The sequence below is a fragment of the Osmerus eperlanus genome, chromosome 8 (genome assembly GCF_963692335.1).
Source record: "Osmerus eperlanus chromosome 8, fOsmEpe2.1, whole genome shotgun sequence".
NCBI lineage: Eukaryota > Metazoa > Chordata > Actinopteri > Osmeriformes > Osmeridae > Osmerus > Osmerus eperlanus.
This window is the reverse complement of record NC_085025.1, coordinates 3,395,897-3,423,875: the sequence shown is the minus strand read 5'-3', so window position 1 is coordinate 3,423,875 and position 27,979 is coordinate 3,395,897. Positions and strand designations below refer to the sequence as shown.

Sequence of the window (27,979 nt, the reverse complement as noted above, 5' to 3'; positions counted from 1 at the left end):
ACTGTTTCGCATTCAATTCGAGGTGAATGTAAAACCCTTGCCCAATTTAAAGCTACATTATAGATGCAGCAACAATTTAGTTCATTATCTGTTTGATTCTACAAGCTAAACCGGCTAACTTAATGTGCTATAGTATTTAAATACATTGTACTTTCTCAGTCCGGTTTAGGCTAAAACAAATCAACAGCTACTCAATCTAAATTCTCTAATCGTTTATAGATACTATAACAAGATTACTGAAATTAAGATTTAATATAGGCCTAAAAGAATAAACAATATTTTTTTTAATCTTTGATCCTGGGTGGTGACTTTAATATTAATTTTAATTTCTGGATATTAATCTCAGTTTTTGATTGTTAATCTTTGAATATTAACTTCTGATTTTAACCTTAATATTAATTTGGTAAACAATTTTATTTATTTTCTGAATCTTTGATCCTGGATGGTGACTTTAATATTGATTTTAATTTCTGAATATTAATCTCAGTTTTTGATTGTTAATCTTTGAATATTAACTTCTGATTTTAATTTTAATATTAAGTTGGTAAACAAAAAAAAAAAAGGAAAAGAAAAGTATATATATTGCTGCCAAAAAGAGAACCACTACAAAACTAAAGTGCCTATCAACAATTATCACAATAGCATTGTGTTAATAACTTCCAGTAGCCGAACCAAACATGTCTCACCTCACGGAAGCTGAGAAACTGATTGTCCACCTATCCGAAAAAGAAAACCCAAGATATGTGGAAACGCTGACCGATCTAAATTCCGATATGATCACCAGGAAAACTCAAGAAGTGGTCATAGAAAATGTAGGCCAAATATTGAGCAAATCCCAAATTGTCAAATGCCTATCCAGCCTCGGTCTCAACTATGCTGCACTACTCAGGTTATCAATAACAAAAGTCAACACACAATGGACACAGGCTCTCCAGGATCGAGAGGATGCTCTCAGGGCGGCACAAAGAGAACAAGAGCACAGGAAACGATTGGAACAGGAAACCAGCGACCTGGCTGTTGAACTAGATAGAGCTAAAGCACAGCTAACGGAACAGGAAACACAGCTAATACAACAGGAAATAACCCTCAAAGATGCCCTCAAAGAAAAAGAAAAGGAACAGGACCGACGGGAGCAAATGGCACAAAGAGAACTGGAAATAGCTAAGACACAACTAATGGAAAAGGAAATAACCCTCAAAGATGCCCTCAAAGAAAAGGAAAAGGAACAGGACCGACGGGAGCTAATGGAACAAGAAACCAGTGACCTGACTGGAGAACTGGACAGAGCTAGACAACAGCTAATGGAACAGAAAACAACCCTCAGGGATGCCCTCAAGGCGAAAGAAACTGAACGAGATATCCGGGAAACACTTCAACAGGAGAACAAGGAACTCGCTACGGAACTGGGAGACCTAAAAGAAGAAATGCAGGGGGTTCAGAAAAGCAAAAAGGACTCAACCGCCCTCATGGAAAACACTATTAAGATGTTGGATGAAGCTAATGAAAAAGTAGCAGACTACGACCACCAAAAAGAAGAATGGCACACTCTCTACACAAAATTCCAACACCTGGACCAAGATCTCTCACACATCACAGCTGACAGGGAGACAATGAAGGAGGAGTTACAGGAAACAAGAAATGAACTGCTATCTACCATTCGTAAGCTGAACAAGGCGAACGCCACAATCCAGTCCACAGAAGACCCCGACACCAACCGAAGGTGGGGAAGAGACGACAGAGAAGTAGATCGGCATTCAAGAAACCAAAACCCAAGACAGCTGCAATCACCTGAAGCACCGCTCCACTCAGAATACGAAACAAGAAGACCATATAGGGATACATCCCCTCCCAGCCAATCTCTGTACCAAGCTGACACGAATCCACGAAGGATGAGGAGAACAGAAGATGTGGAACAGCAGAGCAGAAGACTGTATGACCAGAAAATTGAGCTACAATTCCAACCTGAACGTCGCGGTCAGACCACAGCCCCAAACAGATGGGATGACCATGATGAACCCTCACGTTCAGCCTATCCACAAAATGCATGGGAAATGCATGACCTGCCACCAGCAGTGTCACTAGATCTGCTATTGAAAATTAGCAGGAACATAGAGAAGTTCGATCCAGACAATCCCACTCAGAGCATTGAGATGTATCTAGAACAACTGAACTCTAATCTCGAACGCCTGCCTACAGCTACAGACGCGGACAAGCTGTACCTGTTGAAGAACACCTCTTCCAGCTCAATCAGAGCCCTGCTTGACAGGCAACCTGCTGGAGAACGCCACAGCTATGACATGGCTTGCCGGACCCTCAAGGCTTGGCACTCAGAAAGTAAAGGCTCCTGCTGCACTATCGCCCTGCACACAAAACAAAAGGCCAACGAAAACCCAAAGACATTCTATGAGAGGCTCCGGAAAGCCTATTTCGCAACAGAAAACCAACCCGGAGGAGAAGAAACTCCCATGTTCAAGTCAGTGTTCATCAACAACCTCTCCCAATCCATAAAACCCTTCATGACGACCTTCGCGAACCAGGAAACCATGACGGCTCTGCAGCTGAGGGACATGGCATATAAATCATGGGCGAACAACAATCGATCCCAAGACTCAAATGTCCATGCGGTGGAATCAGACTCACACCTACAACTAGAAGGAAGAGAACTCCAGAGACCCTACGAACCCAGACCCGCCTGCAAGCAACCCTCCTATAATGCACGAGACCACTCAACAAGACCCGAACAATATCATAACAATTACAACAGACAACCCGACAACAACTATGAATACAAACAACACTCCTATCACGCAAGAAACCACTCAACAAGACCCACACCATACAAAAACGAACACAACAGCCCTGGACGACATCCGTCAGACCCAGCATGACTAGAAGGCCCCAACACGGAAAACACACCTCAAATGCTCCCCATTGGATGGAAGAAAGGGAACAGGACCCGAAAACACCACAAACCCACAAGAAGACGACCTCCAGAAACAACAACACATAAACAAGCCCCACAGTTACACACATTTCTGGGTGAGCTTTCCAGAAAAGGAAGAGCTAACCGAAGCTATGTCCCCATCACACTTGAAGATGAAGTGCCCTGCGAAGGATTGCTGGACACGGGTGCAGAAATCTGCCTGATTGCACCCACCTTGGCCGCTCAGCTAAAAGGAATAGCCAGGTCAAACAGAAGATGGATTAAAAGTGAAGATAGTGAATTCAACATCACAAGCTTCACCCAAAACAAAGCTCCAGTCACAGAGACGCTGTACTTGAAGCTAACGTTTGGGGAAATGTCCCTAATCCACCCCATCCATGTCTCACCGCTTGAGACCGAAAAGCTGCTGATTGGACACGATCTACTCAACAGACTGGAACCCCTCATTGACTTCAAACGAAACCAGATGTGGACAAACGTCGAGAAGCCCTATCCACTGCCTCACCCTGAAGCCCAGAACACAGTCTTCACAGTGGAAGGGGGGGGAGATTCCACGTCTGATCCACATCTCTCAGAAGAGGACCGAATCCATGAGTTAGATGGCCGCTCCAGACCGCCCCAGAGCTACGCCACTCACCCATCAAGACACAAGATTCAAACAAAATCAACACAACGCCATGACCGTCGGGTGCCATCAGAAACCCACCTGAGACGAGAAGCATCACAGGTCCAAAAGAAGTCATATGATGCCAACTGGATGAGAGTGCAGAAAGTAGGAAGACCTACTATGGCCACGAAGCATCCCAGAAGAAGCACCCCAGCTGCAACAAGCTGGCACAACCCCCGGAAGAAACCATCACTACTCGCGGGGACAACAGGCCATGCACAGAGGCCTGGCCTGGCCTTATACCAGCAACCTGACCCTGTCAAACTGCTGACGAAACAAGTGCACAACAGGTGCCTTAGCCAAAATGCCTCAAAGTTCAAGAATGAATGTTCCTTTAAACCAAAAATAATAGGAAAATACTGTCATGAGACAAATATGGCTCCACCAATCTATCAAAATTTTTAATCTGTTACCAGAAAACCCAACATGAATGACCTTGAGGTACTGTCAAAATAATAGGCTACAACGCCTCATAACCAAACTACCCTGGCCCCTGACAAATGAGGTTTATGACTCCAGGAAGTCAAAGCCCACTCCCACTCCTATCATTTTATTTTAATCTTTCTCCTTTCTTTCCCTTTCCTTTTTCCTTTTATTTCCTTTCATTTTTAGGCATAAAACCTTAGCCCAGAGAAACTTAGTAATAGGACCCAAGTTAGCCCCATTGATTCCTACATTGTTTAGAGTCCACTCATGCCAATGTGTCCAGTAGAAGTGCTATCGTACTGTCGTGTTTGTCTGTTCTCTGCTCTTCTTACGTGCCAACAGCCCGACGACGTCGAATCATCGGACGTTGCCAGCAGGGGGATATGTAGCACAGTCCACAGACAAAGCACGGTACCATCACACCTTCTCCTACCCCCGACAAGGAAAGGGTTTTCCTCCTTTGTCCTTATCTCCAGAGCAGGAGCTTCAAAGCTTCTGGCCCAGCATGGGGTCAGAAAGTAGACCAAAATGGCCTTACAGTATGGAGACAAAGGATTTTAAGGAAGAACTAACTTTTCTGGATTTACAAACATATTCTCAAGGACTACATGGCTCATGGACACTATTTCAATGACAGTAGTTGATGTGTTATAATGTATGCTTTCCCTTTAATGCTGTGTTGACATAATTTGATGTTTTAATGTAACTTCCTTCCCTGTTATGATAAATCAGTCAATCTTGATATCAAAATGATTCTAATCTACAAACTAAACCATTTATTAATGTTGTATTGTTATATTTCGAAGTATAAGCAATACATGGACATTTGAAATAGCTGAACTCTGAAAAGTTATCAGCCACTTCACACCTAGGCAGATCTCAGGACGACGCCCAGGTGGGGGGAAACTGACCAATGAAAGAGGTCACCTTCACGGGGACCCCCCCTTTTCCTTTGGAGTATAAAACCCCCAAACGTACAATCACCCCCGCTTGTTCGTAGGATTAAACTGAAGTGCTAGCTACATTTCTAAACTTTCCTCTCAACCTGCAAATTCACTGAGCGCCCGGAACTTTGGCCAAAGATTCCGTTGTTCTATTTTCGTTGGACGATAACGAAACCATTGACTCTACCTTTCTTCAAACCGACAAAAGTAACTACGATTTGCAATATTTCTTACCTGTGACATATTGGCATGTTGTGATTAAATTGTTGATGTTTGATTGTATTTTACAAATGAGTTAGCTTAACCCTTGCTAAATCAGTTGCCCTTGCTCGTCCATTGTTCCCACAAAGTCCCTCTCTACCTCTCTCTCTCTCTCCCCCCCCCCCTTTACACGCGCTCTACACAGCCATTGTGTTGCTCGCCCTCATTTGCATCCAGCCACTGTACTACTCTGACTAACCCATAACTTATCTGGTATTTGTTCATTATAATTACATTCTCCTAAATAAATCATTGTGTATAATATTCGCGTATCACTCACGTTATCTGATCTGCTCTACTTTCATAGAATTCACGACTCAAGATTAGACTGATTATTACGAAGGCTATTATTTAAATATTATTCAATAAGGTTTCCTCTATCCCTTTAACAATAAGAGGTGGTGCCCCAAGAACTACATACTTTATTATAAATTAAGTATTGCTAATCTTAAACGAGCAAACCCCGCTACAAGTATATGCCCTTAAATGACAGTCACACAAACATACATGCTCTATGTTCCTCTCTGTCTCCCAAGCTCTTTCTCTCTCTCCTACTCTCTCCCCCTCCCTCTCTCTCTCTCTCTCTCTCTCTCTCTGTCCCATACCACCCTGGGGTGCAGGCATGCAGCAGGCATGCATCTGGAGGAGTTACGGGATGGCTGATGGAACTGACAGAAACTGGAGGGGGGCAGCTGTTCTCGATAGACATTGGGCTCAATCTGTGTGAGTGTGTGTGTGTGCGTGAGTGTGTGTGTGTGTATGAGTGATCCGTCAGGGTGTAGACGAGCCTGTGTCTGACAGGCTGTGAGCCGGGGGATAATGGACGGGTTTAGTGCTTCCTGTAAAATTGGACCGCCAATGATTTCAGTGCAGCGGTGGGGAGCGCTCCTCCTTCAAACCCGCTGTGTCTCTCCATTTCTTCCTCTCTTTCTAATCTCTTTTCATCTCTCACTCGTGATGCTCTGGCTATCAGCTGATACAGGCTGAGGTGTTTGTGTGTGCGGACATTCATGTTTGCTTTGTATATATCTGCTTGGACCAACAGGTATTAGATGAAAAGGGATTTCTATCACTGAGTGTCCCTGAATATCATACGTGAACAAGAACTCAAACTCATGAACATGGTTTCATCCAAAAGCTCATTTATCTGCTAACATGTGTTGTCTTGAGACTCAAGCAATCCAGCAGCGTCTTTCTTAAACCCAGGAACCCTCCTCTAAGACAGTATATATACCCACACAGTACAGTAAACTCACCCACATGTTCTTACTGTATAAACTCACCATACAAACTCATGTTAAGAGGGGCTCTCTACTGCTCTGGTCCAAAACATGTGTGTCCTGCTGAGAGGCAGGCTGTCTGTGACTGGCCCCTGGACACATGACTGGCCCCTGGACACATGACTGGCCCCTGAACACATGACTGGCCCCTGGACACATGACTGGCCCCTGGACACATGACTGGCCCCTGGACACATGATTGGCCCCCTGGACACATGACTGGTGTGAACAACACTGCATGCACACTCTCATATGCTAAAGTGTGTTTTTTGAGTCAATAACCCTGCGATCAGAGGAGAGATCAGAGGAGAGATCAGACAGAGAACACCATTAAGAGAGGAAGGAGAATCAGGACATATTTTTCAACTGCTGGCTCTTTGAGTCTCTCTGTACCAGATATATAATGTAAAAGCTTTTTCCAAATGCTCAAATCACCTGGTGTATCCACAGGAGAGAGGCCCAGTTACAGCAGAGGGAGGAGACAGTTACTACAGTGAAAGAAAAATGGTTCTCCTGGGGGAATATCCTTTTATTCTGCCTCTGGAGAGAGTCAGGAAAAATAACTTCTGAGTCTTTCTCTGCAGCATGCACACACACACACACCAAGACAGACACACACAGACAGACACACAGACATGCGCACACACAAAAGCACACGCATAAAGGCACACCAACATACACACGTGCACACCCGTGTTCATATACACTCCCAGTGTACATGGCAGTGAGTTTGAAAGTGTCCGTGTGGTGTGACGTTGTCAGGTCATGCCACTGACACAGGGCCGACGAAGCGCCCCCTATCATCTGAACACGGTCATTACACCACCCAGGCCCCGAGTGTGAACACGGTCATTACACCACCCTAACCCTGAGTGTGAACACGGTCATTACACCACCCTAACCCTGAGTGTGAACACGGTCATTACACCACCCTAACCCTGAGTGTGAACACGGTCATTACACCACCCTAACCCTGAGTGTGAACACGGTCATTACACCACCCTAACCCTGAGTGTGAACACGGTCATTACACCACCCTAACCCTGAGTGTGAACACGGTCATTACACCACCCAAGCTCTGATTCTGGAGTCACGTCTCTCAGAAGACCTTTCAGTTCCACACTCCTACGAGTCTTGATCCGGATCAGGAACGAGCCCGTAGAAAGCACAGGCCTCGGGAACTGCAAGAAAATGCATGCGTGCATAATTCATGCTGGGAGTAAATTGGCGCTGCTGTAGTCAATGGACAGGCCATTGCTCAGTCAGACTTGGGAGCATGCCGAGAGCACCCTCTCTTATTTGGTGAGGCCCTGCGTGCTTGAATGGGTGCGTTCAATACCAGACAGAGTTCTGTTCCCGTCATCTATAATTCCACTGCAGCATGGCTTCAGAATCCAGGTTTCTCTGCGTTCCACATAAACTGGACCGGATTGAATTAACCCTTGTGCTGCCTTCAGGTCACATGACCCAAAGGTTCATAACGAACCACCGTTGTGTTTACCCAATTTTACCCAATACAAAAACAAATAAAAATAATTTTCTTTTAACCATTGCAATGTGGGGGGTCTGAGACAGCCCAACAGTTAAAAGAAAATGCTTCACTTTGTTTTTGTAGGAGGTAAATTTGTCGCAATACGACGGTGGGTCACAATGACTGATGGGTCAGAATGACCCGAAGATAACACAAGGGTTAATGAAATATGACTGTATGCAATATCCCAAGTCTTCTCTCATACGTTTTCAATCCACACGCTGTACACCCGCCGGTGTGCCAAGGGGCCTAATACCCTCGTAAATTATTGAGACTTTGCTTCTTTTTATTGAAAGCTAGGAGAAACACATTTGGAGCACAACACAAAAACTATAAGCTGATTTATGAACTCCATTCTTTCAGCTGCCATCCTTTCTTGTTTAAAATTCCCTTTTCACATCTCCAGACTACTCTCCCAAAGTGATAACTAGCATGAGAGTCTGTATACTGTTGAAGACGAGGAAGAATGGGATACAAAATGATGCCATTACAATGCATGGAGATTCTGCTGTGAGAACGGTGTCATTGTTTCTCTTTATTCTAACTCTCTTCCATTTTATTATCTCTCCCTCTCTCCCCCCATGCATATCTCTCCCTCTCCCCCTGTTTGTGTAGATAACAAGTACGCCCCTGCGGTGAGTCTGAATGGTTTCATCTTCATCCTGGGCGGGGCCTATGCCAGGGCCACTACCATTTACGACCCTGACAAAGGCAACATCAAGGCCGGGCCCAACATGAACCACTCCAGACAGTTCTGCAGGTAAACCCACAAACCTCTGCTCTACAACAAACACACCTGTCTCTGCTCTGCAACAAACACACCTGTCTCTGCTCTGTTGACTTACTCTGTAAGAAAATACTCAACATTTGGAGTGGAAAGTGAGAACTAAAATGTGTTCATGCAGTGGGTGACGGTAAAGGTTGTGTGAACGTCGAATGTCAAATTTAAATCTTTTTTGGGGGGGTTATTGAGACCTACTTCGCCTACACTAGGCAGGCTGTGCACACACACACACAAAGCTCTTTAGACAGAGCATAGCAAAGTCACCTACTGTCCTTCTAAACTACAGCAGTCCCCTCCCTTCGCCCTCGTGTGTGTTTATCAGCAGGGTGGTTTTACCAGCATTTCCGCAACCTTGTGGATTTAGCTTTTATGTAATAATCTCTTGGGACCCATCAGTGTGGTGTGTTTGTGGGCCGAGTGTGTTTGTGTGTGTGTGTATCTTATGTAAATAGAGATCGCTCCAAACCCCAGCAGGGATACAAAGCAGTAATCAGCTTACAGCTAAAAGTTTTAATCCTCCCTGCTTAAAAAAATGCTCTTTTGCCTCTGCTCAAATGAGTGCATTTGTAAAGATCTTTTTCATTAACTTTCTCTCCCTACATAAGGGGTAATTATTCTGCCTTGCTGTGGTTCTGGCATGTTGGGAATGTCACGGTTGTGTAACTTTATTGCGAGGCTTTATAAGTGCATATGTCATCATATTTCAGTTGGGGTTGTTTTTGTCCTTCCAGTTCTAAGGTCTGACAAATACTGTTTACACAACTTTATTAACCCTGTTATAGGGGGGAGATGTGTTTGTGAAATGTGTTCAGATTGAAAGCTTTGATATTAATGTGTGTGTGTGTGTGTGTGTTTGCGCAGTGCAGTGATCCTGGACGGGAAGATCTACGCCACAGGGGGCATCGTGAGCAGCGAGGGTCCTGCACTAGGCAACATGGAGACCTTTGACCCCTGCTCCAACAGCTGGACCCTGCTCCAGTCCCTGCCCTGCCCGCTCTTCAGACACGGCTGCGTGGTCATCAAAAAGTACATCCAGAGTGGCTGAGACGGCCTCCGGCCGGACCCGTCTGCTGACAGCGTCTGCTGGCTCTGGTTCAGGGACACCCTGAGAATGAAGCTAGGAGGCCATCCCAGGGACCCTTGGCCAGCGTCTGCCCATCCACAACCCAGCCCCGCCGTACCCCCACCACCCCCCGACCCCTCCACCCACCCTGTGCAGAATGTAAACTCCCTGGCCCAGGGGGCCGTGTCGGGCAGCATCAGATGCCTGAGCGACTGTCTGTTCCATGATGTCGCTGATCCTTCACCTTACAGCCACAGGGCCAAGCAAAATCCAACACTATCTGCCTGGTTTGATCGGAATTGCGGTTTTGTTTATGTGAAACGTCCTTTGAAATTTCTTTTTTAACTGGCAGCCTTTTTTTTGGGATGTTTTCTTCACGCCTCGTTTGTGGCGTCTGTCTTGTCATGTAGATTGTTGCTCCACTGTTGAGAGAAACAAGCTGTCTTTGTGGTTTCTGGGCTTGTTCAGTAGTGACATCTGCAGGACAGGACGATGCGCTCAGGGTCCGGAGCAAGCTGGTAGGATCGTAGAATTCAGGAAACAAACGTCTCACTAACCCGATATGGGGGTGGGGTGTCTCATTAAATGTGATCGCTTGATTTGGAAAGGATTCTCACGGTCTCTGGGTCAGAGACAGAATATATTGATACTAGACTTCCCGGTGGGAGGGCCTGGTGGAGAGAGAGAACCTTCCAGAACCTTCCGTCAGGACAGTCCACCCCGACAAAGCACAATAGTCCCCTGCGGCTCCAGCCATCTAACGGTTGAACTCGATTTCAGTTGGATTTTGACTCACTGTGTTTCTTGTCTTCTCATCCCATCTTTTCTTTTTTTTAAACACGTATTAGCCTGGCAACCCACAGGTGACCATGTTGGGTTGGTTACGGTCATGGGGTTTGGGGACATTCTGTAAATATGGGGAGGAAATATGTATATTTTAAAACCTAAAGGTGATTCTGTATAAATGTTTTTAGAAAAAAAAAATCGGGATAGGTTGGACTAAAATGGTATGTCTGTAAATCTGTACCCAAAAAGACAAATTAACAATTGTTATTATTGAAACATAATACATATACCAGAATATGATAAATGGCTTGAGTCGTCTGTTTTGTCAAAGTGAATCGAATGGAGTCATTCTTCTGACACAAAGCCTCCTGGAGGGGCTGTTTGAACTCAACACTGGCACACACCAAATCTCAACATGGCAGTTTGAATCCTTGTGGAGGTCAAGCTGTCCGACACTTCATCTGAATGAAGGCAACATATGGTTCAACACTGAAAACAAGCTCATTAAATAAGCAGAAAGCTATTCTCTATAAACAAGTCTCATGGCAAGTCTCACTAGCTTGAAGAAAAATAAGGAATGCACTAACAAAAAAGTACAATTTGAACCTTTATTCAAGTATATCACAGCAGTTCATTTCTGAAATACAGTAAATGTTTCATTTCAAATATAACTTCCACAAAAGTAATACGAATAGGGGAAGAAAGGGCTGTTAAATACACTTTATGTCAAAATAAAATCCCAAAACATGGCAAAGCTACCAGATTTCAAAGGTGGAAAAACTGAGTATTCAATTTAAGGTAAACATAACAAAAAAACAATTAAGTTGTGATGACCTCCATTCATTCTGCATACTGGACTAAATCGTCTACCAGACAAAAATTGGTTGTGTGTCCAAACTAACTGAAATGTATAATAAAGAATACCAAGAGAGCATGATAATGTATGACATTTTGCTACCCATCCTTTATTCCCGAATTCAAAGCATCTTTATCTAAAAATTATATTTTGGCTAAAGGTGGACAGACCGACATTAACAAAGCAAATGCTTACAAACGTTAATATTTTTTTGTCACTTGTTTTCCACTCTAAACCTACAAACCCATTTTGATGAAACTTGAGTGAATTAAGTCAAGCCCAGTGAATCTCATCCAGTATGCCACAGTCAATAACCACAAAGTAATAGAAACATCACCACAATGGAATAAATAGAAAATTGGGTTGTTTCTATGTATACGCGTGTGGAACCTGAGAGACCTGTAAACCCTTTATTCCCCTTCACACCATAACAACACAACCCTGCTACACAAGCGCTACATCGGCTTTCAAAACGTAAGTAACAATTTTCCCCAACGTGTTTGAATTTAAAAAATGTACAAAAAGAACATTTTATGGATGTTAGATGTAAAAGTTCAGTAATTATGCAAATAAATACAAATGAAATAGAGCACCACAAGAGAAAGAGATGAAAATCTGCAAACACACAATCTGTTATGACGAAAGAGAAAAGGGAGACTGGATGTTCAGGACAAGACAACAATGCCATCTTGACAGTGAAGGAGAAAGCATCGTGCCATCTCACAGAAAAGCACTTCAAGCAGGACATCAAAATACAAAAGCTGGGAAAAAGGACAGTGAAAAGAAATACAGTGAACAGAATTTCCTTAGAAATCTAATGCTATGTATTTTTCGTCTGGCTCAAAACGCAAATTAAAAATCACAGGAGAGAAAGAAAAAAAAAAAAACCTCTTGGATTAATTCTGCGGCCGTGCTGTTTATGACCAGGTATTGTAGCTGTCACGAGTTGCGAAAATCACATTATGGAAAGTGATTATACTGTTTGTTCCCAGTTAATAGCTTGTCTTATTAGCATTAAAATAAATTAAGCTGAGGTAGCTTTTGTAGTTGTCCAATGCTAACTCAAAATTCTACTTTGCATACGATTTAAACTTAAGTCTGTATTTTTATTCTGTTTTAAATGAATCTATACCTATAATCCAAGAAAAGGCTGAGGTGAGGAGGGGAGTTTTAATCAACTTTAGAAGGACAGGGATATAGGAGTGTAGAAGTGGCACCTGATGCAGCATCAGGCCCTACAGGTGCCTCTCCTCCCTGTCCTGTCACCTGTGTCAAGTCACTCATTCAGTCCAGGTTCATGTCATTTTTAGTCAATAGTTTTGAGTGATGATCAGTGAGCAGAGGTTCCCCCACTCGCCTTAGTAGCAGGACATCAAACAAGCATATGCATCAATAACCAAACTGGCTTAACGCTGGTTAAACCTTAACAATGGCTAGAATGGCCTTGTTCTTCACAGGACTCACAATCAATCTGCACACCATTGCTGAAGAATCATATAAAAATGAAAAATTCATTAAAAAAAAAAACACAAAACAAATAAATGCACAACAATAGATGTTAGGTTATAACGTTTGCGTAGATCTTTTATATTCCTGTGATTGTGTCGACTCAAAACAGGCACAGTCAAGTCAGACCTCAGCACCTTGTTTTTTTTAAGTTTTTTTTTTTTTGAGATTGAGAAGGTAATATTGGCACAAAGACTGCTGTGACTTGACTTGAGACTCCACATGAAAGCGGAACAAACGGTGAGGTGAGGAAACTACACAGACTGTATGTGTGATGAGACACTGGCATCACCTGCAGGTCGGGCCTAGCGCTGGGTGTGACTCTCCACAGGTGGCTAGGTGACGTCCCACAAGCACCGGGTCCATGGTCAGGTAAGACCATGGTCAGGTAAGTCCATGGTCAGGTAAGACCATGGTCAGGTAAGACCATGGTCAGGTAAGTCCATGGTCAGGTAAGACCATGGTCAGGTAAGACCATGGTCAGGTAAGACCATGGTCAGGTAAGACCATGGTCAGATAAGTCCATGGTCAGGTAAGACCATGGTCAGGTAAGACCTGCTCTTCTGACAGTGAGAACCGTGAACTTAAAGGTGTGGTCAACGTCTGGGCCAGCGTTTCCTCAGGGAACCCGACACAGAACCGCTACGCATTCTATGCACACTCACTGTAAACGTAACAAGACTAAAACCCATTCAGAAAACAGAGATGATCTGAGGCGCAAGTAAGGCACACGCCAGGCAGTGCAGACGTTCCCCAAAACTTGTACTGCTTCCAGTTCACTCCAGCTAGACGGAAACAGAAGGGGATCTAGCGGGGCGTAGCTGGAGGGGAAGAGCGACGCTCTGGGAATCAGAAGCAGCTCTGCAGCACTAGAACCAGCGCGTCACTCTGCCAGGCCCGTGAACGCCACGCCAAGGTTGCATTTGTTTGAATGCTGAAGCCTCAGGTTCCAAGAGCTCTGCACATATAATGATGCCGTTTCATTAATGGGTTTAGGGGGAGCTCTGATTGATTTGAGTGGTTCCCAGGCTTACCTTCGACCGCATCTTCCCACTACAAAACATCCAGGGGAATCATTTTCTGCGCGTGAAGGATAGAGGGGAAACATGTTTTTTTCTGGGCGTGAAGGCTACAGGGTAGCTTAGAAAGAGACCACTCAGATGTTACAATAGTCAGGAGTGAGAAAGAGAGGGAGAAGGTGAGGGAGAAGAGGAAAGAAAAAAGATTAGCCTTTGAGAAAAGTTTGAGATGACTGGCCTGCGATGGACTGAGACATGATGAGGGCTCAGCCATGGAGGGTAGATGTAGCTCAGATGTATCCCCGATGTAGTTCAGACATTGCGTGACATCCGACTCTGCCGCCTCCTAGCTGCGCGCTGCATTCACACCGTCGCACTACTGCTGGTGACGATTCATGTGCCAAGTTCCGTGTGTGTGTGTGTGTGTGTGCATGCATGCTTGTGCGACTGTGTGGTCGTGTGCACAGCCAGTTCCCCGTAGGAAAGAGGCCAGGTTGCGATATGACATCACCCAATCTGTTGGTTGGTTGGTTTCTGAGTTTCTGAGTCCCGAGAGCAGCATGGATAAGGATCCGGGGGATCCAGGTTAGCACCCGAGTAGCACCAGGGTTGCCTGGCCACATTGGCGTGTTTGTGTGACCCGACAACACCTACTCCTCCAGGAGTCTGTGTTTGGTTCTGTAGACTGGGCCAGGTACCTGAGACAATAGCACCATAGAATGTCTCTCTCCTCCTTTACCTCTCTGTCCATTCTCCCGCCTGTCGGTATTAAGACCAGGATTTTGAATTTGCTCTCTCCATGTGTGTGTGTGTGTGTCTCTCTGTGGTCAGTCAGACCAGGGTCCACCTGATAGGCCACGTGTCACAGGAATGTTTCAAAATGCTGCACGCTCCTCTCCATATCCTGTCCAACACAAAAAGGATCAATGAAATAAACCAATAATACCAAGCTCTATGAGTATGTGTCTGTGTGAGATGTGTGTTGGGGTGACTTCTCTGTGTGTGTGTGTGTGAGTGAGTGAGTGTGTGAGCCAAGTGTGTGCGTGGGTGTGTAGAAAGACCATGACAATCTGAGGTCCTGGTGGAAAGTGCTGAGAGCGCCTTCCAGAAACCTTAACTTCCTTTAGTGCTCCATCCCTGCTCTCAACACCTGTCCCCTCCCTGTCGCTCTCACACACACCCCTGTCTCTCTCACACACACCCGTCTCCTCCACACACACAGCTTTTAACACCCGGCTGTCACTGTCACACAGGGCCAGCACACCTCCACACACACACACCCACACACACACACCACACCTTGATACCCAGAGCCTCTGGGCCTAACACCCTTTCACTGACCTCCACTGAGGCATAACTGGACAGCCTCGACTAGAGGGGCTGCCACCTTCAACTGAACTGAAGCTTGACCAACACACACACACACACACACACACACACACACACACACACACAGGAGCATGAACTAATGGTCCGACAGCAAGCCGCAAGCCCCTGTTAGCAGGTGTAGATGGAAACAGAGAGAGAAAAGTTGTGTGTAGGACACTACTGTATACAACCCTGTGAAGGGCAGGACTGTCTCAGCGCTGGCTACACAGAAAGCCCTGTCCTCTCCTCCACCTGCTGCGAGAGGCTTGTCCAGCCCGTGTATATTTAACCCTTGTGCTGCCTTCGGGTCACATGACCCAAAGGTTCATAACGAACCATCGTTGTGTTTTCCCAATTTTACCCAATATAAAAACAAATAAAAATAATTTTCTTTTAACCTTCGCAATGTGGGGGGGTCTGAGACAGCCCAACGGTAAAAAAAAATGATTCATTTGTTTTTGTATGCAGTAAAGTTGGGGTCACAATTACTGATGGGTCAGAAAGACCCGAAAATAACACAAGTGTTAACCCTCGTGCTGCCTTCGGGTCACATGACCCAAAGGTTCATAACGAACCATCGTTGTGTTTACCCAATTTTACCCAATACAAAAACAAATAAAAATAATTTTCTTTTAACCTTCGCAATGTGGGGGGTCTGAGACAGCCCAACGGTTAAAAGAAAATGCTTCACTTTGTTTTTGTAGGCGGTAAAGTTGTCGCAATACGACGGTGGGTCACAATGACTGATGGGTCAGAATGACCCGAAGATAACACAAGGGTTAAGCAGTATCACACAACGGAGTGCCGGTCTCCTGAACATCAGCACGGCTGGGATTTGGATTTAGTACGAGGCCGAGTGCTGAAGATGATCCCAGCTGAGCTGATGTTCAGTATATCGACACGCCCACAAGTGTGATATCGCTTTTATCCAACACTTCTACAAGCATCATGTATTAGTTAACAGTAATATAAAAATGTGTTTGTTTGATCATTTAGTTTGGCTCCGCCAACACCAATACTTCCACAACTGCACTGGGACTGGACTGTTGCCAAGCAACACAAGCGTTTTCCTGCACACTAGTGACTAGGTAGTTTGTGTAGATCTACTATACATGTTTCCTAAGACCGACTACTTTGTATCATTTACATGTATCTGGATGTTTCCCTCCTGACTATCACTCAGGATTAATTGTGGAAACATGTTCGTCTTCGCGGCACGAAGTTTGCTACAATATTAATAAAAATAAAAGATAGATAACGATCGTTAATATAACTGGATTGATACATGTTTAGTGAAAAGTCCTAGGGCTGTTTTACTAAATATCAGCGTATTAGCTCTTGTCCAATCAAATCGTGGACATATATCTTGGTCGGAACTAACTGTTGTATAAACGTGTGTGTGTGTAAAGCCTGTGTGACGCAAACATAGCTTTGCCTGTCACTGTCTGTGTGTGTCTGCTTTAAAGCGTCTGATTGATTGACAGAAGTTAGGCTGGTTGTCTACCACAGAGGCTTGGCGAAGCACAGAAACTTAACTCTGAAAACAGACACTCGGTCCAAAACACCAACACTCACCTGACACCAGACAAGCTGCCCCACCTGTCTGCCCAGGGTCAGTCTGCAGGTGTCGGGGTTTGTGTGTTCATGTGTGTGTGTCTGTGTGCGTGTGTGTGTCTGTGTGAGTGTGCGCCTGTGTGTATTTATGTATGTGTCTACCTCCAGTAGGCGAGTCTTGTCGTAGTCTCTGCGGTGCTGGTAGATACACTGGCTGAGCATAGAGAACAGCCTCTCCAGTTGATCCACACTGTAGCCCTCAGTCTTCCTGACCACCACATCCAGGAGAGCCTGCAGGGGAGCACACACACACACACACACACACGCATGTTAGTTGCTGGACTGATTTTTATAACTCTCTCACACAGATAGAGACACAGACACGCATTAAATGCACCAGCAAAGAGAGGACTTTGGGGTCAGCTACATTCAAAAGCAATTACGATCAGAGTGACAGCTAATTAAGGCTAATCATAATTAGCACAGTTTACATTTCACTGGTACTTTAATTAAAACGTTCTGGACAGTCAAAGGCCTTTCCAATTGACCTGCTCCTCTCAGTTTACCAACGTTAAGGACAACGTGTGGGTGTGTGTGTGTTTGTGTCCGTCTGATCCCAGGGCTCATCAAAATGCATAGACTGAAATGCCAATCTCAAAACGAGTAGAGTTACAGTCATTAGATACTGAGTAAACAGAAATGTGACGAGGAGTGCTGTGTGTGTGTGTGTGTGTGTGTGTGTGTGCGTGGCACCGTGTGAACATCAGGAGGACACCCCAGCCTAAGAGCAGGGATGTTTACAGAAGCGTCTCCCAGCCATAAACAATGAGACGATAAAAGCCAGCGTTTGCACAGCGACATCTGAGCTCTGAACAGACACTACACACTGGAAGGTGCCGCTGAAGGAACAGACAGGTGGTATGAATCACTCTGCACCCTTGACGGTCTTCGGCACAGCTCACACATCCATCCTCCACACTACCCTCCGCTCAGCTCCCAGGGATGTGACAGCTTTCAGGTGTTTTGGAAGACAGACGCTTTTAAACCATCCAGTCGTCAGACAGGGTGGTTTTTAATCGAACCTTTCACACGTATCACCTATTTCCACTTGTTGAGGCACTGCCATCTGGACCCCCTGCACACAACACAATGTGCTGCTGTAACTGTAGGAGGGTCTTTTCAAGTGTAATAGCTCTGGTTGTAATGTGCTGGTTTGTCTGTTGTTGTGTGATGGGTACACTTATTTTCTTCTGTCCATTATGTTATTTATTTTGTATTTTTACAATTCCATTCCCTGTCACCATCAGAGGGCTTCTGTCTCTTGCCAGGTTGTTGTTGTGGTATTCAAATACAAAAATAAATATGTATTTTTTTTAAAAGGCCTTGACATGGACAATGAATCAGTGAAAATCTCCTGGAAGGTAGTCTGGAGGTAAACATGTTCCAGAACGGACTGGTGACAGTCTGATGAATCATAGGTCCTGCAGCACCTTTCCTTTTATTCTCCTCCCTCTCCTCCTAGTTTCCCTCTCCTTGTCTACCTCCTCCACCCTGCGCTCCTCCCCTCCTCTCTCTCCTGTATCCCTGCACCACGCTGGGTGAAATAGCCTACTGCTTTTGTGTGCTCTACCAGGGTGATTGTGACAGTGGGGAAAGTGGAGTGTGTGTGTGCGCTGACGGGAATGAGTTAGTGGAGCTATTGAGTGAACGAGTGAGCTCATGGCACACAAAAGGGCCGTAATCCTTCCTGTTAAAGGGTGCTAGTGACACGGTCCATTTAACCCCCCACCCTCCCTCCAACACCTCCCCTTACCCCCTTCCCCCCCCCCACTGTCCCGGCTCACATCTCTATCCCGGTCCTGCCCTGCGGAGCGAGGCTGGGGCCGGGGTGGAGGGAGGAGGCTGGGACGGGAATGAGGTGTCACAGCGATGACATCTAACCTCTGACCTATGAGGCAGATGACTCCCGTAGCGTGCCACACACACACACACACGCCATTAACATGGCCACATTCTCCACACGCGTCAGCCAGAAAGCTAACAAGATCTCTTGACAGGTTCAGGGGTTGATGGTGAGAATCTGAACCCAGTCCGGAAAGTCACAACCAACGTCTAAATCCTGGCCCTTCCCTGTTCCACCCGGCAGCCTGAAACAGACACCCAGCACAAGCTCACCACGGGAGGGGGACCGAAATAGCCCGAGCCGCTGGTGCAAAGCCTTTGAACTTCAGCTCTGATGACTTAAAATGATGTTAACAGCTACATCAGCGTAAACGCAGTGTGTCCAGCTGGAGGTGGAGAGTGTATAAATGTTAGCGTTGATACTTGATGCTGTATCATGGCAGCGTCGATCCTTCATTGGGAAAGCAGCTTTGACCGATGAAATCCTACACTGGCATGATGGTGTTATCCAGCACTGGCGGGCCGTGCCAAGTGTGATGATGAACACGATGAGGGTCATGTGTTGATATTATATGAGCAATGAACTCATGCTGACGATGCTTAGCAGGGGCAAAAACATCATCGTTATGGAGTTCAGTTTCAAAAGGTTGTCATGTGTTTCTGCACGACCAACTCTTGAGGACATTATCCAGGCTGTAAAACTTCAATTACTAGTTAAAAAATTCATTAAAATAAAATCCTGGCCCAAGTCTAAATTTCGGATGTGATTAAAGATTTAAAGAGGGATGAAACGAGAGTCTGGATGGAAGTTGAAGTGTACTTGGACGTAGGTCTGTAGCTGCGTGTGGTAGAGACCAAACCCATGTCTGAGCAGAAACATGTTCTACATTCTCCATCACTAGGGATTCACTTATTTTATTATCTTATTCTTCACAGAAGCATCCTGAAAAAGAGAGCAATCCCAACCCCTTCTCCCCATCTCGTTTAATTTTAAATCTCTCTCGCCAACGCTACAAAAAGGATGAATTATAAATGCTTTGTGCTTTGCGGGAGGGTTTGCAGCAAGGAGACAAATGCAGCTAGTTGGTCACGGAGGGCGGGTGATTTACAACTCCAGCAACACAGGTTCCAATCTCCACGACGGAGCGAGATGTGATGAGGGGAGGTGGGCGTCAGGTCACACAGATTAGCGAGGGGACGCGTCCGGTTTGGTAACGCCGGAGAGAGAAAGCATCAGAAGGAAGGAAGACAGACCCCCCCCCCCCCCCAGGTTTCTGGCCTGTCATGACAAACGTTGAGCAGGGAATAAAATGGTGCAGCGGCTTAGGAAGGAACTGCAGTCCCAGCCGACTAAAGGGTGAACACTAGGGGTGGGGGTAGATTCAGTCTCCTAGCGATTCATTCATAAAAAAAATATTTTTTATCGTGAATCGATTTTTAAACGAATCGTGACCCCATGAATCGATTTGAATCAAATCGTGAGGTACCAAAAGATTACCACCCTTAGTGAACACCCAGCCAGGAGACCGCCAACACCAGTCATGATGGGAGGGAGTCAGGTGGCTGAGCGGTTAGGGAAGCGGGCTTGTAATCAGAAGGTTGCCAGTTCGATTCCCGGCCGTGCCAGATGACGTTGTGTCCTTGGGCAAGGCACTTCACCCTACTTGCCTCGGGGGAATGTCCCTGCACTTACCGTAAGTCGCTCTGGATAAGAGCGTCTGCTAAATGACTAAATGTAAATGATGGACAACCTCGAGACGTGCCATGGAGCTGAACTCTCACTTCATCAACGCGGCGCACGGGACAGGGAGACGTCTGGGGTAATTAGCAAACGATGAACAGATGCTAGACGTAGCAGTCGTCTGGAGGGGAAGCTCACCTTGTGATGGGGGGAGGCGGGGGAGAAGGGGGTGGGGTAAGGACACCTGTGTGCACACTTAGCACACTCACTCACATGTTTAAAAATGTGACAGGGGGAGGGGGGATTTAGAGCAAAGCTGGTCCCCGAGGAAATATGGAGGTAGATACCAGACCGTTTAACCCCCTGAGAAGGAACATCTCGCTCTCTCTGGTCGGGGTCAGATCTACCGTTTGACTCCAGTTCACTCCAGTTGGCTGATGGAGTCCTCAGCAGTGAAGTGCAACGCTGCCGTGCGTCCTGCCAGTGAAGAGGGAGCCAGATCACACGTCTGGACCTCACTTCTCCATGACACTGGGAGAGGCTTCAGAGTGGTTGAGGTCAGCAATTAGCCCCTTTGTAGTCCGACGGTTAAGCACCTCTGATGTCTGTTACCTGGGGACACATCAGACTCCAATCTATTCAACTCCTTTTCACTCTCATCTCCTCTTTTTTGTCAAAAGGTAAATGCAAAACTCTTTCTGCCAAAGGCAGACCATTGGGACGTGGTGCTAACCTGACAAGAGACGACACAAATTAACACATTTTGCCACTCAAAAAAAAACTGTTTTCAGACAGAAATGTTTTAATGAAGTGAAAGGAGGGTTGCGGGAACTTGGAGTGTGCAAGTCACTCAAGAAGCAGAGTGGATGTGGAAATGAGGAGCGACTGCTTGCTCGGGCATGTGTGAGTGAGTGAATGAGTGTGTGTGATATGTGCTGACAGTGCTGTTGAGAATGTGGATGGAGGTTTTTCAGACGGAAGAAAGAAAAGGCTGGGCTGTAATCACATGCAAATGGCCGCACTGTCAAGGGCATCAGCGGGAATGAATAAAAATGAAAGGAGCACTCCAAAAGTTTTTTTTTTTTTATTGACAATCAAATGTTGGCCCCAGCCCAGCCATTAAGCAGTTCTGTGCCCCCGGCAGACATGTGGAATGGCCACCTTGCAGGAAGGGACTGCTGTCATTAGTGCAAGGGGAGGAGAGATGGGGGAGGAGGGGGTGGGGAGGAGGCTGGGTGACAAACTGAAAATAGGGCTATTTCTGTGGACGGGTGGCTTGTAGATGGGAAAACTTGACATGCTGTAATAGCCAGCATCAAGAGAAGCACTCTTCACTGTGACAGGGCCCAGAAACACACTTGGCATTTGCAGATACGTAAAACAAATCTAGAGAAAATTGCAGACCAGCTGGCAACATGCGTGTTCTGGTGAGGTGGATGGAAATAATGGGACTAGATTGGGTTCCTTGATACGAGATACCGTCTGTTTGAGTCCATCTGTGAACATGTGATGAGGCATATTGTTCGTAGACAACGTACGAGCAAAACAGAACATTAGGAGGAGCACACAGCTGCTTGAGTTCTCTCTGTTCACCGGCATTTTCACAGCATCCAGTCCGCATTTACACAATCCCAGTCCACACTCACTCACCTGCAGGAGGTGAGGGTCTTGGCACCTGTCGAGTGGTTTCTTCAGACAGGAAGTGGGGAAAATGCTTGTGTTTGGAATCCCAGGCCCATGACCTCAATGTGAGGTCTGGAAAATAACTGCCTTTACTCTAACAATATTTAATTCCAAAAGGATTCCTGAGCCTTGCCATTGAGTTAAATGTCAGAAGTAATGAGACTTCTACAATCAATGAATATGAATGAAACCAGACAGGGAGACAGACAGAGCACTCACTGCTCTCCTAATGTGCACGAGGCAGAGAGCCAGCCCCAAACTAGCCAGTTGATATCTGCCTAAACAGCGACTCACCCCGCTCACCGGAAATTCAATTTGTTCCGTAAGCCAGGGATGAAAAAGCAATTATTCACAGTCCCCTCTTTTCACAATCTGTTTTTTAAAGATATCTCCCTCTTTTTCCCCTGCTAACAAATAAGCCTTCAGATTAGCGCCGCGTGCGTCGCTTCACAGGGGCAGCCAGCTGAGCGGAGGCTCAGAGGAGGGTCAGATCAGAAGAGTGGTGGAGGCGCGAGCGGAGACCAGGCCTGTCAGTCAGACCAGACACGCCCCCCCCCCCCCCTCCCTCCCCCTGCCACTCCCCCCTCTCAGCCCCCCCCAAGGCAGGGACAACAGTGAGGAGATAATGGAGTGATGGGCGTCATGGAACGGAGACAGCGTCAGAGGAGCGCATCTTTTACACCAATTAGACGACGGCGCCGTGGTGTCGCCTCCAACCGAGCTGCGCCGTCGCGGGTGAGCCGGGGGCGGAGGAGCGAAGAAAGCTCCAGCCGGGCAAGGTACCAATTTACAGCCGGGGTATTAGGTGGACCCCCAGCGTGACCGTGCAAAGTGCCTCGGATATTCCTTTTTACCCAACCTGTCACTCAGCTGGAGGGAAGTCTGCCAGAGCAGAGAGCGTGGAGAGAGGCTCATGTTTGAGTCATGGACCTGCATCCTTTAAGAGGCCGACAGAACAACACCTGTTGACTGAGAGACGCTAGCACGCCAACGGTTAAATTGGCCCTCAGATATAGAAGCCAGATCGCAGAGATGCAAAGAAGGGCGGGTTGGAGGCTGGGGGGAGATGTCAGTCTGGAGAATCAGAAGTATCCGTCTGAGAAGGGTAAAATGACACCAGCGCTTCTAGGAAAAGGCAACAAAGCTGGGGGAGCCTCCCCCCTCCCCCCCCCCCCCCCCTCATCAGATGGCTCACAGCACTGACTAGGGCCCATTAAAATGGTGGGTTGGTTTCCCTCTCACCCGAGACCCAGAATGGGTTAATTCCGTCAGTGCTGCTCCAGGCCCAGAGAGCTGTGGGCTTGAGGAGAAAGGATGGATTAAAGCATAGAGCAGGCAAGCCTGTACAGCAGGATGAGTAAGGATGAGTGCGTCGTGTGTGACTGGGATTAGGGAGGGGACATTGCCAGTTCTAATGCCTGCAGGAAGTGACAAGACGGGGCACTACCTAAACTGGCTCATTGTAGATAACATGAACGGCTGCTTCTCAAAGAGAGCGGGTCCTAGGCAGTAGTAGAGGAGCATTGTGCTGGAGCTACAAAACATCTTTTACTGCTATCCCCCATACTGCCACTCTGTTTCTCTCAGATTAAAACTCTGTTTGGAAATTACGGAAATAAAAAACACAAACATACCACGTGCAAAACTCTGCACCAAACACACACACACACTCTCACTCTCCAGGCCTTACCTCTAATCGCTGGTGGTCGACCACTAAGGGTGGAGGGGGAGGGGCCACCTCCTCTGTCCCGTCAGTCAAGCCCTTGCTCTGCTCTGATTGTCTCTTTCTCAACTTCCTGCTCTTGTCCCCGCCTGGAAGAGGAAGAGAGAGCAGGTGTGGGCCACACAGGGTGCTTGGGACAACGGGAGAAGAGGCACTCACGGAAGCCTCATCATTCTTCCAGGTTAATTGAAACTAATATTGTTGTCACACTGCACCTGTGCTGGCATATCAGAGAAGTGACTAAAGATGAGGGGAGCCAATTAGAGACTAATTGTGAATTTCAACGCTATTCCATTAGTCAATACACGACAATGCGCGTGGGTATGGATTTACGGTACCAAGATGATGTTCTGAGTAAAATATTGGTGTTATGACAAAGCTGGATTACTTACAAACATGCGGTGTTTGACAAGAACCTCTAAGACTTGAGGGTTTGTGTGTGTGTGTGGATAGTAGGCTCTTGTTTAACCAGGTCTTATTTTACAAGCCACAGGCAGTGTAAATCATCCTGGTCTTGGATCCCAGAATAATACTTTATGATTACCACATAAAACCCTGGTATGTGAGAGAGGAGGCAGACTGCCTTCCTGGCCTTGAGACCAAGCAGGAACAGCAGACTGGATATTGTGACTAGTGCACACAGGTGGTGGCATCATTTTCCCATACCAAGTTCTTTTTCACACATTAAGTATAACGTCTGACTTCGTATTTAGTTTAGACTCTCTGATATTGGTTTATGGACCATATCTATGCATTACATAGCTGATGGGTGAGTGTGTCTGAGTTGGTTGGAGGTGTGGGGGTCTGAGCTGGTTGGAGGTGTGAGGGTCCGAGCTGGTTGGAGGTGTGGGGGTCTGAGCTGGTTGGAGGTCTAAGTTGGTTGAAGGTGTGGGGGTCTGAGCTGGTTGGAGGTGTGGGGGTCTGAGCTGGTTGGAGGTGTGAGGGTCCGAGCTGGTTGGAGGTGTGAGGGTCCGAGCTGGTTGGAGGTGTGGGGGTCTGAGCTGGTTGGAGGTCTAAGTTGGTTGAAGGTGTGGGGGTCTGAGCTGGTTGGAGGTGTGGGGGTCTGAGCTGGTTGGAGGTGTGGGGGTCTGAGCTGGTTGGAGGTGTGGGGGTCTGAGCTGGTTGGAGGTGTGGGGGTCTGAGCTGGTTGGAGGTGTGAGGGTCTGAGCTGGTTGGAGTTGTGGGGGTCTGAGCTGGTTGGAGGTGTGAGGGTCTGAGCTGGTTGGAGGTGTGAAGGTCTGAGCTGGTTGGAGGTGTGGGGGTCTGAGCTGGTTGGAGGTCTGAGCTGGTTGGAGGTGTGGGGGTCTGAGCTGGTTGGAGGTCTGAGCTGGTTGGAGGTGTGGGGGTCTGAGCTGGTTGGAGGTCTGAGCTGGTTGGAGGTGTGAGGGTCTGAGCTGGTTGGAGGTGTGAGGGTCTGAGCTGGTTGGAGGTGTGAGGGTCTGAGCTGGTTGGAGGTGTGAGGGTCTGAGCTGGTTGGAGGTCTGAGCTGGTTGGAGGTCTGAGCTGGTTGGAGGTCTGAGCTGGTTGGAGGTGTGAGGGTCTGAGCTGGTTGGAGGTCTGAGCTGGTTGGAGGTCTGAGCTGGTTGGAGGTGTGGGGGTCTGAGCTGGTTGGAGGTGTGGGGTTCTGGTACCTTCTCTGGTGTGATCCTCCTCCTGCAGTTCTGCTCCAGTCCTCCCGTCTGAAGGAGGGCGGTCTCCGCCCACTCCGCTCTCAGCTACTGCCTCTCCAAGCTCCGCCTCCTGAGCCCTGTCTGGCCCCGCCCCCCTGCCCTGGGAGTCCAGGCTGTCCATAGACTCGTCCCCGTTGACGCATTCCAGCTGAGGGGCTGGAGATGGCTCCGCCTTGGGCTGGGCCTCCACGACCAGGGGCTGACTGGAGTCTGTCTTCAGCCGGAGGCTGTTGGGCATTACTCTGGTGCTGCCCTCGTCCATGGGGTGACGGTCTTCTCTGGAGTCTGGCTGGTGGTCTCTGTCCTTGGACTGGATCTCCTCCTCCTTGGGCTGGGGGGCTGTGAGGGGTTTCGGGCCGTGGGCGGAGGCAGGGGAGGCCACGGGCAGCTCGCTGGAGCTCTCCTCCTCCGTGGAGGGGCCCAGGGGGTGCGAGGGATCGTGGTGGCCGTTGGCCTGTGGCCCTGTGGTGTCGCAGGAGTCTTCGTCCTGGGTCAGGCAGGAGTCGCTGGGCCCGGCTGTCTCAGGCTCGCCTCCTTCCTCCTCTTCCTCTACATCCATTCCCTTTTTGTAGCTCTTCTTCTTGCGGATGATGCCCCGCCCCCAAGATGGACGCCGGCGAGCTTTGCGCTTGAAGTGATCTGGAACGTGAAGACGGGATTTAGTATTTTTCAATCAAATATTAAAGCAAACTGTTTAATATGACAAATAAATGAATGCATGCTCGCATTACTTATTGAAGTCCCTCTCTACACTCATATCTAACGATACTAGGACATAGGTTTGGGCTGAGCCCAATTTGTTTTACAACATCTGGCTCCGCCCCTGCCTACCGCCACAAATATGATCCCATTCTGTGGCAAACACTGTAATATAACTAAAGAGAAGACGGTATCCAGTGTCTATAAATGTGCCAATATCTACACCCTGTCTACACCCTGTCTACACCCTGGTTCAACTCTACCAGACAGTCAGAGGACAAAGATCTGTGCTTTGACCATTCAGGGCAATGCAGGGCAAGCAGTCATTATTATCACGTCTGCTGAACTGAATTGACAACAGACATGTAACACCTAGCAATTGACTTGCCTAATGCTGTTCTACCCAAATGCCAGGGTGACATCAAATGTCCACTTCAATGAGGTGGTCCATTTTCTATTTTGTGTGTTTGGCATGTGAGTGTGTATGTGGTGTGTGTGAGTGTGTATGGGGTGTGAGTGTGTGTCAGTGCAGTGGTCCACATTTTCATCAGAAGGAGGAGGAGAAAGAGAGCCACACAGAGGGAGCCTGTCAAGGCTTAATTGCTAGGTGGGGAGATGCTGGATATGGCAGAGATGGATAGAAGGGAATAGAGAGTGTGTGTGAGTGTGTTTGAGAGAGCTCAAACGTCTAATTGGAAACAATTGAAAACAGCCCCAGATGTGCACCATAAATCAGAGCCAAACTGGATGTGTTCACCGGTCCTGTTCTCACGGGGAGGGGGGGGGGGGGGGGCGGGGGAGGGGGGGTTTCTCATCATGCTCCAGTCAAAAGGTTCCCAGTAATGGACTGGACACCCTTCTGCCACTACAGCACTGGAGTCTAGCTTGAAATTGTTTTGAGAGTGGGAGATGCTGATTGCATCGCACTCTGTGGCCCTTTGGCCATAATCAGAGAGCACAGGCCGAGAGACGGAGAGAGAGAAGGGGGGGGGATGGTGAGACGGAGAGAGAGAGGGGGAGGGAGAGACGCAGAGAGAGACGCAGACAGGGGGAGATGGAGAGAGAGGGAGAAAGAGAGATGGAGAGAGAGAGAGAAATGGAGAGACGGAGAGAGAGAGAGAGGGAGGGAGAGATGCAGAGAGAGATGGAGAGAGAGAGAAGGGAGAGTGAGACGAAGACAGGGGGAGATGGAGAGAGAGGGAGAAAGAGAGATGGAGAGAGAGAAATGGAGAGACGGAAAGAGAGAGAGGGAGGGAGAGACGCAAAGAGGGGGACATGGAGAGAGAGAGAGAGAGAGAGAGAGAGAGAGAGAGAGAGAAATGGAGAGACGGAGAGAGAGAGAGAGGGAGGGAGAGATGCAGAGAGAGATGGAGAGAGAGAGAAGGGAGAGTGAGACGAAGACAGGGGGAGATGGAGAGAGAGGGAGAAAGAGAGATGGAGAGAGAGAAATGGAGAGACGGAAAGAGAGAGAGGGAGGGAGAGACGCAAAGAGGGGGACATGGAGAGAGAGAGAGAGAGAGAGAGAGAGAGAGAGAGAGAGAGAGAGAGAGAAATGGAGAGACGGAGAGAGAGAGAGAGGGAGGGAGAGATGCAGAGAGAGATGGAGAGAGAGAGAAGGGAGAGTGAGACGAA

The 27,979-nt window shown here is 47.3% G+C and overlaps 2 protein-coding genes across 3 annotated transcripts in view; one reads left to right on the top strand and one right to left on the bottom strand.

Annotated features, from left to right (window-relative positions):
- Positions 1-10,983, top strand: part of LOC134025066 (kelch-like protein 29) — a 107,086-nt gene extending 96,103 nt beyond the window's left edge. Inside the window, 2 exon segments of the mRNA XM_062467885.1 lie at positions 8,669-8,813; positions 9,699-10,983. Coding sequence (XP_062323869.1) covers positions 8,669-8,813; positions 9,699-9,882 — 329 coding nt within the window. The 3' untranslated portion in view covers positions 9,883-10,983.
- Positions 10,984-11,280: 297 nt separating this feature from the next.
- The window catches only part of atad2b (ATPase family AAA domain containing 2B), a 60,242-nt gene continuing 43,543 nt past the window's right edge, over positions 11,281-27,979 (bottom strand). For both annotated transcript variants that reach the window (XM_062467871.1, XM_062467872.1), the window contains exons 25-28: positions 25,610-26,287; positions 23,946-24,067; positions 17,152-17,280; positions 11,281-14,971 (exon numbers count right to left, since the gene is read on the bottom strand). In XM_062467871.1, the coding sequence (XP_062323855.1) occupies positions 14,930-14,971; positions 17,152-17,280; positions 23,946-24,067; positions 25,610-26,287 (971 nt within the window). In that variant the 3' untranslated portion in view covers positions 11,281-14,929. The remainder of the gene's footprint in view (positions 14,972-17,151; positions 17,281-23,945; positions 24,068-25,609; positions 26,288-27,979) is intronic.